The 11,479-nt window shown below is 51.8% G+C and overlaps 1 protein-coding gene across 1 annotated transcript; it reads right to left on the bottom strand.

Annotated features, from left to right (window-relative positions):
* Positions 1 to 7,534: 7,534 nt before the first annotated feature.
* Positions 7,535 to 10,319, bottom strand: LOC142765876 (uncharacterized). Its single transcript, XM_075867681.1, has 3 exons — positions 8,873 to 10,319; positions 8,648 to 8,673; positions 7,535 to 8,571 (listed from the first exon to the last, which is right to left on the bottom strand). Exons 1-3 carry the CDS (start codon positions 9,391 to 9,393, stop codon positions 8,075 to 8,077), a joined length of 1,044 nt encoding a protein of 347 aa, XP_075723796.1. The 5' UTR covers positions 9,394 to 10,319; the 3' UTR covers positions 7,535 to 8,074.
* Positions 10,320 to 11,479: the final 1,160 nt, after the last annotated feature.

Genomic DNA, 11,479 nt, shown 5'->3' with positions numbered 1-11,479 from the left:
CCTATTGTGAGGGAAGAAGCACCTTAGGGTCGAGACTTGCCCTTGTGTGTTGTCCGTTCACATGGCACAACCCATGCAAGTCAAGCACTCTCTATATGACCCTGGGCCTGTCCTTGAACCCGTTAAAGTGCGCGTCCTTCCACATGATCGGATCAACGCCTGTAAGGATGCGCCCGACAGAGTTCACAGTTCCGGGCATCCCCATTTTGGTACTGTGTGAATTCGAGCCGCAACGGTACCTGGGACGACCCATCGGCTTTCGAATCCCTTCTGGTTACGGCTCCGTCCTCGACATCGCCATCGCCCAAGCCCGGGCGATCATGTCCTCGATGTTGGTGCCATGGCAGCGTCTGGATGCTCTCCAGACCTTCGTCTACCCGGCGCTCAACTTTACGATGCTGTGCGGAGTTATGTTTTGAATGGACTAGCGCCGACTGGACGACGCTATTCGGGAACTGGTGAAGGGCACGCTTTACCTGCCCGCCAAAGCGGCCACTAACAAATCTACGTTTCCACCACTGGTGGCGACGTCGGAATCCCGGTTGCAGGAGCAGACTGAGTCCGACTCTGTGTCGGACTGAGGCGTACTCGATGCGGCAACCTCTGCTGAATCGACTCCGCCTTCAAGTTTCTCACGTGCCTCGACGCCGCGCGGCGGCAGGTGTCCTGGACGACGCTTACGTGATCGCCACCGCCCGTCTCGGCTGGTAGGTCACCCGCGCGGAGATGGAGGCTTACCTCGGGGTATCGCTTGGGGATGGACTCCGGGTCCCGGCCACCCAGCTGCGGTCCGTTTGGACTAACGCCCGGAGAGAGCGTCCCGCTGCTACAACCCACTTGGTCCCTGGATTCTGGCGGCGTTCGACTCCAGTACGGTGACGCTACAGTTACCTCAACAGCACCGCTGCCGCGTCATTTGGAGGCTGCGAGAGGTTCTGGCCACGGAACGAGACCGCACCCTGCAAGACCTCCCAAACTAAGGGAAGTTGCTGGCCTGCGTCGCGGCTGACCGTTCCAGCTCGCATTTCATGCAGACGGGCGCCTTCACCTCCTTCGCGGACTGACGGTTCGTGCACAGGGCCTGCCTCAACCTCCTACCACTCAACGGCGCTGGCATGTTGGGCTCACCGGACAGAGAGACCAGCGGTGCCGTGTCTGCAGATACCTGAAGGAGACACTGCCACATGTGGTGTGCTACTGCATGCCTCACAGTGCGTTCTACAAGGGACGGCACAACGCCAAGGTGGATTGCGACCAGCACGCTGCCTCCCGTGAGTTCACGGTGGCCTTCGAGAATCAAGCCGTTGGAGACATGGGCCCGCGTCCCGATCTCGTTCTCATCACGTCACGTGCCCCTTGGTGAATACACCGGACGCCTTCGAGAACACCCGTAACGCCAAGCTGGCTCAATACGAGCCGGTGGCGGCGTTTAAACGTCGGCGGTTCCAACGAACCACCGTGTACGCCGTCATCATATCAGCCCCCGGCGTTCGAACCCCGCGAACGACCGCGTACTTCGACGCATATGTTCGCGACCCTACTTTTGCCTGTTTAAGAAACTTTGCGTGAGTAAAGTGATCGTCGTCGTGTCTCGTGCGTTTTACCACGAATACTTACGTCAAAGTCGCTAACTTATTCACGTCCGCTGGTAAGTGCCATTGCATATCTATTTAGGTCCTTCTACAGGTGTGCGTGCTCCCTCCTTTTTGTGAATTGACTCTTCTGGCATGCGTTCCGTCACACTGTCACGCGCCGCGCTTTTCCTCGGCTGTGTTGCGCCACGCCTCTTATCTGGACTACTTCGCGAGAACTACCTGGTTCAAGTCATATCCCAAGTCCGACTATTTACTTTCGGCTCTCATTGAACATCAATAAAAGTCATCTGTTAGCCATCTTTTTGAGTCATCGCGCGAGACGCGGGGTCACGTCACGGTGACGTCGACACCTGGGGCTCAAGTCTCCTAAGAGAAGTCTAGATGGCATCGCCGCCCCGTACGCGCGATCGCCACCCCTGGGCCTCGAGCCTTCCTGTCCGGTGCCCGCCCGCCGCTTGCCTGGTGGAGCAAGGGTCTCGGCCTTCCCCACGCCCAGACCACTGGCGAAATCCTAGCACTGAAGAATACCCACACTGGCGAAGGCGAGTTCTTACGCCGGCAGGAACCGGCTCCTCTATGGGGCAGCGTTCGCTATAGCTGGCTCGATGCGGGCAGTCACTGCTGTCCGTTCGCAGAGTCACCTTTCCCCTTTTACAGGGCCGCAGCAGTGACAATGCGCATGCTCACTCGCGAAGCCCCTGGCTGCGAGATAGAGGCAGACCCGCCAGCCAGACTGATCGAGACAGTCAAAGCCAACCAGCTCCACGACGACGACAGGCGCCGAGCGAATAGTCAAAGCGGGAAATTGCCACACTCGGCCGTGACGCCCCCCCCCCCCTCCCTGAAGTGCAAAATGGGCATAGGACGTTCTTTACATGCGGCAAAATCTACACCCACTCGGCATCGTCACCGACGCCCGTTGCCCGAACTGCCAGAAAACAGAATCGCTTTGCCACGCGCTGTTCGACTGCGTGGCCGTGCGACCCGTGTGGCGCATGACCGCGCACTCCTTCGGCATTCGCCCCCTCCCCATCACAGGCGCAATAAAGGCACCTTCGCGAAAGTCGTCTTCACCATCACCCTCTTCGAGATCTGGCAACGGCGATCACTAGCCGAAGTAAGGAGGAAACCCGTGAGGGCGGCGTACCCTGCCCGGAGCTGAATCAGGAGACTAATGTGGGCGCACCTATCGAAGGAACTTGAAGCCAGAGGCGAGGAAACATTCCTCCGCCGTCGGAACACCGTATTTTTCCCCGCGGGATGGCAAACTGGTCGCCCCCATAATCCCTTAATAACTGGCTCCCCGCCTCCCTTTATTTTTTGCGCCGCAACTCGCGGCCCCCTTCCGTTTTCCTTCCCGGCCTTCTACTTCATAGTTTACATGAGGCCTCTGTGCTGCCGGATTTTGGTGCTAACTGGTACCCAACTTACGTGGCGTGGACGCGGGCCAGAGTGGCGCATAGCACTCAGGGCAGTGCGTGCCGCAATGTCTACATGGCGCGCAGCGCCTGAAGATGTGCCCTTAACCGTCACAATTCCCCATGTAACCGCGGTGATCCCCTATGTTGCGGCTCTGTATTGTCGTAGCTGTATTTGGCTTCAACGGCAGTTGGATGAGGAACGCGGCGGCGGCAGAAACGCTCGACATGCCCGGGTAGACCACAAAAGTATCGTATCGGTCGGTTGTCTAGTGTGCGCCAAGGATTATTGGGACGGTTGGCAGGACGTCGATAAAGCGAACTTGCGGGCTTGTCGGCGCCTGCGGTGCGTAAAAAACATGAGGGCGTTTAGGAGGGCCGGTGCTGTATGACACTGCTGGTGAAGGCATTCTCGCGACGTCGGCATAGGTTAACGGCGCTGATACAGTCGGTGGCTGGTGCGTAGGCGGAAGAGATTCGGATACTTGCTCCTCAATGGTTTGTCACAGTAACGAAGGGAGTCCATGATTAATACTAGGGAGAAAGGGAGCAATAGACAATCGGCGGGCAACTTTCTTGCGGATGAACTATTGTATTTGGTGCGTCAATACTACCGTATCTGGAGAGATCGCGCTAACGGTCAGTGCTGACGTGCTGGTCGTGTCGAAACTATGACGTCGCGTGGAGATGCGCTGCTTTCGTAACTCGTTGTAGCTGTGGCAGTGCTGCATGATGTCTGTGATGGATCGAGAAGTTTTCGCCACAAGCATATGGAACGCATCGTCCTCAATGCCTTTCACGATATGCTTGACTTTGTCGGCTTCGGGCATGACCGGCTTGAAGTGCCGGCAGAGGCCTACAACGACCTAAATGTAAGACGTGAAACTTTCTCCTGGCAACTGGGCACGATCACGCCAACGCTGCTCCGCGCTGAGCTTGCGTAAGGCCGGTCTGCCGAATACGTTGGCGAAGGTCGTTTTGAAAGACGCCCAGGTGGTAATCTCCGCCTCATGGTTGTTCAACCAAAGCTCCGCGACACCTCTCAGGTAGAAGTGGACGCGACCGAGTTTGTCGTTATTGTCCGACCTGTTGTTGACAGTCACTTTATCAAACGAAGCGAGCCAGTCCTCGATGTCCTGTTCATCAGTGCCGTTGAATAGAACTGGGCCGCACTCCCTCGGAATACCAGGGCAGCGGAGAGAGGGGTGTGTGGTAGCATTCGTCTGCGCTGCAACGTCGTCAGGCATGATGGACGGCGGAGGTTGGGTCCGGCTACAGAGTTACAAGGTAAAAACAGAACCAGCACTCTTCACCAATTGATAGCACGCGGTGAGCGTTGAGTCCGCGACGCGTTCAATAAAAACGAACACAGGTGAAGTATAGGTGAAGCAACGAACACAGGTGAAGCAACGAACACAGGTGAAGCACTCAGCAATCGGAGTCGGAGCTATCACGAGTGCGAATCACGGTCCTTTTCCTCGTCTTTTGCAGGCACTGCTAACAGATCCCTTTTGATTCAATAAATCATTCCCCCGCGAAAAACGAGCCATCCTGGCAACCTAAGACACATTGCAGGCATGACTGGTGGCTTCAGTCGGTCGACGTGAACAGTCTCGCGGCCGCGACGGCAGCGGTCTGTGGATGACTCTACGTGTTCGACAAAATAGTTTACTGGGGATGGTAGACGGAGGATGCCGTAGGGGCCTTCACACTTAGGCAGCAGCTTTGAAAAAAGGCCTGGAGCTTAGGAGGCAACGCGAAGCCACACCAATTTCCAGGCGAATATGACTGGGGATGCAGGTTGGCGTCATGGTGGTCTTTTTGGTGTGCTTGGTCTTGGGTAGTTAACGAACGAGCTAGCTGCCTGAATTCTTCCGCATAGGTGGCGACTTCTGGAAGAGTTGCAGACTCTGAAGTATCCAGGCGATACAACAGAATGATATCCATAAATGAGGAGGGCTCACGGCCATATAGAAGAAAGAAGGGAGAAAATCCAGTCGTGAACTGAGTGGCGCTGTTGTACGCATAGGTGACAAATGGTAGTGTGTGGTCCCAGTTGGTGTGGTCAGCAGATACATACATGGACAGCATGTCGCCTAATGTGCGAATGAAGCGTTCAGTCATGCCATTGGTTTGGGGATGGTACGCACTGGTCGTTGAATGAACAACACTACATTCACGCAGGAGGTCTCGTACAGCTTCTAAGAGGAACGTACGTCCTCGGTCGCTGAGTAACTCGCGAGGAGCGCCATGGCAAAGAACAAGTTTGTAAGTAATAAATAACACTGACTTCACGCGATGTAGCTTCTGGCAGCGCGGCAGTCTCAGCATACCGTGTCAAACGATCGACAGCGACAACCACCCAGCGATTCCCGTCAGGTGTGTATGGAAGTGGGCCGTATAAGTCAATTCCGATGCGATCAAAGGTCGGGGTGGGCAGGGCAATTGTTGGAGCGGTCCAGTGACGGCATGCGGTGAAATCTTCCGGCGTTGACATTTTGAGCATGAACGCACGTATTTGCGGAAAAATCGGTACATTACACGCCAGTAGTACCGCAGCCTGAGGCGTTCATACGTCTTTTTACACCAGCGTGGCCGCATTGGGGGTCCGCATAGAACGAGGCGCAAATATCAACACGTAGATGGCGAGGAATCACACACAATCACTTGCGACCTTCACTGAGGTAATTGCGGCGGTAAAGTAGCCCATCGCGCATGGTGAAATGGCGAGCTGTGCGCCGCAGCGAGCGACTGGCGGTACTTGGTGATGGCTTAGATAGGAAGGCCATTGAAGACACTATCCACGGGTCTTGACGCTGCTCGGATGGCATGTCAGCGTGTGTGGGGGAGAAAGATTTGTAGGTAGAAACAGGCGGATTTGCACAGTTATGGGGAAGCGGAGATCGAGAGAGTGAGCGTCGGCGTCTGAATGTCTGCGCCCTGACCTGTAGACGAAGCGGATGCCGTAGTCTTGGAGTCGTCATGCGCAACGGCCTAGGCGAGCAGATGGGTCTTTTAGAGACGGCAACCAGCAGAGGGCGTGATAGTCAAGACATCAAATGTCCGACATATATGTAAGGTCTAAATTTAGCGATTGCCCAAACGATGGCCAGACATTCTTTCTCCGTGACCGAATTATTTTCTTCAGCTCTGGCCAGAGTGCGACTCGTGTAAGAAATGACGCACTCATCGTAGCCAGACTTTCGCTGCGCCAGGATAGCGGCAAGGCCGACTTCACTAGCGTCTGTGTGGATTTCGGTAGGGGCGTCTGGTTCGAAGTGATGGAGAATCGGTGGCGATGTCAGAAGATGACGCTATTTCGCAAATGCGTCGTCACAGGTGAACAACCATGCCGAGATACCTTGGCTGTCATCAAGTAGGCGGGTTAAAGGGATCATTATAGAGGCGAAATTACGAATAAATGGTCGAAAATACGAGCATAGCCCTATAAAGCTCCGGAATTCTTTGAGTGTCCACGGCTTAGGAAGCTCGGTGATGGCGCGGAGCTTCCCTGGGTCTGGTAGAATGCCGTCCTTGCTGACAACGTGCCCTAAGATAGCAAGCTTCTGTGTGGCGAAGTGACATTTCTTAAAATTTATTGTAGCCCAGCATGTGTGAGGCATTCCAGGACACTTACGAGGCGGTGGACATGGGTATCGATGTCTTTTGAAAAAAAAAACACAACACTGTTCAGATAGCACAGGCACGTATGCCACTTGAGTCCTCGAAGTATGTTGTCCTTAAGACGCTCGAATGTGGCCGGGGCATCGCAAAGGCCGAACGGCATCACGTTGCACTCGTACAAGCCGTCAGGAGTTACGAACGCAGTTTTGGGGTGGTCGGCTTCAACCATAGGTACCTGCCAGTACCACACATCATTGATACATAAACTGGTACTGAAACAACATGGAATCACAACGGGTGACACTTAAGGGTGAACATATAAAATCATGAGCAATACTTATTTGCAAGCATCATTTATAGAAATGCTTGATGAACACACAACTATTTATCACAAATATTAGGGTAAGCAGTAGACACAGACTCTTTTTACAATGTTCGTAGAGCAGTGTTCAGAAGATTGAGTGATCGCAAGGCTCAACAACAAATGCTTTATGAACACACAACAATTTATCACAAATACTTGGGTAAGCAGTATAAACACACTTTCTACTATCTCCGCAGAACAGTGTTTACAAAACTGAGTGGTCGCCAGGCTCAAAAATGAATGCTTGGTGAACCCACAAATTATCACAAATACTAGGGTAAGTAGTGTAAACACACTTTGTACTATCTTCGCAGAAGTGTTCACATAACTGAGTGGTCGCAAGGCTCAAAAGTAAATGCTTGATGAACAGACAACAACTTATCACAAATAATAGGGTAAGCAGTACACCGACTCTTTCTACTACGTTCGTAGAACAGTGTTCACAAAACTGAGTGGTCGCCAGGCTCAAAAATAAAAGCTTGATGAACACACAACAATTCATCACAAATACTAGGGTAAGCAATGTAAATACACTTTCTACTATCTCCGCAGAACAGTGTTTACAAAACTGAGTGGTCGCCAGGCTCAAAAACAAATGCTTGATAAACACACAACTTATCACAAATACTAGGGTAAGCAGTGTAAACACACTTTGTACTATGTTCGCAGAAGTGTTCACAAAACTGACTGGTCGCCAGGATCAAAAATAAATGCTTGATGAACACACAACTTATCACAAATTCTAGGGTAAGCAGTATGAACACACTCTATACTATATTCACCGAACAGTGTTCAATAACTCAGTGGTCGCCAGGCTCCAAAAATAAATGCTTGATGAACACACAACAACTTATCACAAATACTAGGGTAAGCAGTAGACACAGCCACTTTCTACTATCTTCGTAGACCAGTGTTCAGAAAAATGAGTGGTCACAATGCTGGCACACTACGCACATATTTCTTCGTGACGAAGGATATTCTTTATAGTATATGCGTTATTCTTCACACTTAAGTCAATTGTAGATGGATTTATCACAGTTAAACAGCATGAAAACCATTTCGCCACAAATCTTTCACTCTCTGGCATCATTCTCGACAAATTCAACCTTGACAAGATACACCAACTTCACCTGGTTGATGTTGTACACAATGTATTCATTGTACAAAAGGGATAAATCTGAATGGTCCTGCTTCACCAGCTTCCCACAAGCCATCATGACACCATTCGACATGGTCATGTCTCCCACCCTATTGGGGGTGAACTTGTCAACGCCCATTATGCTTTTGATGCCTTTCGGCAATGTGTCATATGACTTGGCATTTGCTTCTTCCATGATATTGCCTAGGGACACCTCACAAAGAAGCTTCAGCCCTTGTTCCTGTGGCTTCCGGAAGCAACAGCTTGCACTCTTGCTGACACAGTCACCAAAGTATACACCTTTTTCGAACATGCAGCCATTTACGGATGCAGCTTGGGGGGTGATGCACAGTCCGCTATTCAGAACGCCTGCAAAGTTGGTGTTCCTTGAGCCACGCCACAGCATTGTGTGGTTTCCAACAGAAAAAAGCTCTCATACTATGCCACCTCCTCAATTTGAAACACATTCTGCAGCTCCAGATGGTACTTGTTATGTGTCGATACATACGGTTTTTCAAGAAACGCTTGAATGATCTTATAATCACCTTTGGTGAAGTCCAGTTCCGTCAATTCACAATCCAGTGTTTCCTAGAGACTATTCAGGGGATGTTGACTCTTAATCCCGGCCTCCTTCCGAAAAAGATCGAAGATTGTTTGGACTGCGTGCAAGGCCTCTAGTTGCTGCATCTTCTCTTGTACATGTAGTTATGTACGAATAAAAGTGGGCATTTACCTTTGCGAAAATGAATGAGGAATGCAGGTGTAAAACTTACTACAGGCCTCTACGAGTTCACTTTTGTCGCTTTTCCTCTTAATGCAATTTTCAATTTTATCAAGTGCCTCATAACCTGCAAGGATCTGTTCCTTTGTGAGCATTCCCAAGGGAAATTTCGCCACGACCGAAGATCCAGCGAAGAAAGAACTCAGCTCTTTGCAAACAGTCGAGCGCGTGATCGATTCTGGGGAGCGGATAGACATCTTTGCGCGTGATCTTGGTAATGCGCCTATAATCAACACAGAAGTGAATGCTACCATCTTTCTTTTCCACGAGCACCACCGGGGTGCCCAGGGACTGTGGGACATCTGTATGACTCCAAGACTAAGCATGTCAATCACCTTGTCTTCAATAAACCGACGATCAGCTTGAGCGACCTGGTATGGACGCTGGCGCAGGGCTGCATGGCTGCCAGTGTCTATATGATGATCGATCGAAGTTGTTCTGCCTAAGCGGGGTTGCTTGTAATCGAAAGACATCCGAAAGCGGCCGAAAAGCTTCAAGAGTGCGTCTGCTGAACGCCGGGAAGGTCTGAAGCAAAGGATAGAAGGAAGGCATCTGGGGAAGATGTGTTGGCCGTGGTATCGAGATTAACGCTCGCGACATGGAGGCTTGCTGTGCGACCAGGTAGTGAGTTAGGGCAGACTGAATCAATTTCCTCAAGTTGCATATACATTCACCGCTGAACATAGTGGTCGGGGCTGAAAACAGGTTCGTGACATAAATGGTTCCGGAGGAGTTTTCGATTGTGATAAGAGCAAATGGGAGAAGAAAGTGCTTACGGGAAGTGAATTTCACTGACGGCGTAAACAAGGCGGTAGAGAAAGCATAGTCGCAGGAGATTCGCACAATAGCAGACGACATAGGTGGGATGTCCGTGTCCTGGGCGATGACGACACGAGAAAAAGATGACTTTGCAGGAGTGACATCCGAGATCACTGATAATTCAAGCTCGGCACAGGTACAATCGACAACGACATGATGCCTTTACAAGGAAGTCCCAGCCCAATATAACGCCATGCGAGCAGTGCGGAAGAACGACGAATTCAACCACATACAAAACGTCCTGAATGAGTAGACGAGCTGTGTACGTGACGGAAGGTTCTATGTGATGTGCGGTCGCTGTACGGAGAGAAACACCAGAAAGTGGAGTCGTAATCTTTTTCAACTTTCGGCACATTGCATCGCTCAACACGGACACAGCAGCTCCATTATTGACTAAGGCGGACACGGCAACACCTTCAATGAAGATTGGAGTTTCGTTTACAGGTTGGAACGAGGCCTTGCAGATTTCAACAGTGGCGCAGTTCTTGCCTCGGGAACTGCGTTGGGCAGTTTTCCGTGTTGACGGGCGCGGTGCGTCGAAGCATTGGCGATAGCGAGCGCCAGCGCGGGGAGGGTGAACGAGAAGATTTTGAGGTGCGGCGGTTCGACGATGAGGTGTTTGAAGGAGCGTGGGAGGGTATTGGCTGTTGCGGCTCTGTATGGTCGTAGCTGTAATTGGCTTCAACGGCAGTTGGACGAGGAACGCGGCGGCGGCAGAAGCGCTTGACATGCCCGGGTAAACCACAGTAATATCATATCGGTCGGTTGTCTAATGTGCGCCAAGAATTATTGAGACGTCGATAAAGTGGAACTTGCGGGCTTGTCGGCGCCTGCGGTGCGTAGAAGACCTGAGAGCGTTGAGGAGGGCCTGTGCTGTATGACATTGCTTGTGAAGGCCTTCTCGCGACGTCGGCATAGGTCAACGGCGCTGATACAGGCTGTGGCTGGTGCGTAGGCGGAAGAGCTTCGGATATTTGCTCCTCAATGGTTTGGCACAGTAACGAAGGGAGTCCGAGAATAATACTAGGAGAAAGGGAGCAAAAGACAATTGGCGGGCAACCTCATTGCTGATGAACTGCTGTATTTTGTGCGTCTATACTACCGGGTCTAGAGAGATCGCGCTAATGTTCAGTGCTGACGTGCTACTCGTGTCGAAACTGTGACGTCGCGTGGAAATGCGCTGCTTTCGTAACTCGTTGTAGCTCTGGCAGTGCTGAATAATGCCTGTGACGGTTCGAGAAGTTTTCGTCACATGGAAGTGCAACGCATCGTCCTCGATGTCCTTCATGATATGCTTGACTTTGTCGGCTTCGGACATGAATTGAAGCGCCGGCAGAGGCCTGCAACGTCCTCTATGTAAGACGTTAAAATTTCTCCTGACAACTGGGCACGATCATGCCAACGCTGCTCCGCGCAGAGCTCGCGCACTGCCTGTTAGCTGAATACGTCTGCGAAGGTCGTTTAGGAAGAGGCCCAGGTGGTAATCTCAGCCTCATGGTTGTTCAATCAAAGCTCCGCGACACCCCTCCGGTAGAAATGGACGTGACCAAGTTTGTCCTTATAGTCCCACCTGTTGTTGACACTCACTTTTTTAAACGAAACCAGCGAGTCCTCGATGTCCTGTTAATCAGTGCCGTTCAATAGAACTGGGTCGCGCTCCCTCGGAATTCCAGGGCAGCGGAGAGAGGGGTGTGTGGCAGCATTCGGCTGTGCTGCAACGTCGTTAGGTTTGATGGACGG

The sequence above is a fragment of the Rhipicephalus microplus genome, chromosome 6 (genome assembly GCF_043290135.1).
Source record: "Rhipicephalus microplus isolate Deutch F79 chromosome 6, USDA_Rmic, whole genome shotgun sequence".
NCBI classification, from domain to species: domain Eukaryota; kingdom Metazoa; phylum Arthropoda; class Arachnida; order Ixodida; family Ixodidae; genus Rhipicephalus; species Rhipicephalus microplus.
The sequence above is the reverse complement of the archived record's forward strand: the minus strand, read 5'-3'. Positions and strand labels throughout refer to the sequence as shown.

Excerpts from the sequence above, each read along its gene's own strand:
- LOC142765876 (XM_075867681.1), bottom strand. The coding sequence starts at position 9,393 with ATGTCTTTCGATTACAAGCAACCCCGCTTAGGCAGAACAACTTCGATC. Across the intron at positions 8,674-8,872 it reads CCTCATTCATTTTCGCAAAG|ATCATTCAAGCGTTTCTTGA; the intron begins GTAAATGCCCAC and ends GGTGATTATAAG. Across the intron at positions 8,572-8,647 it reads CAAGCGTTTCTTGAAAAACC|AGCTTTTTTCTGTTGGAAAC; the intron begins GTATGTATCGAC and ends GCATAGTATGAG.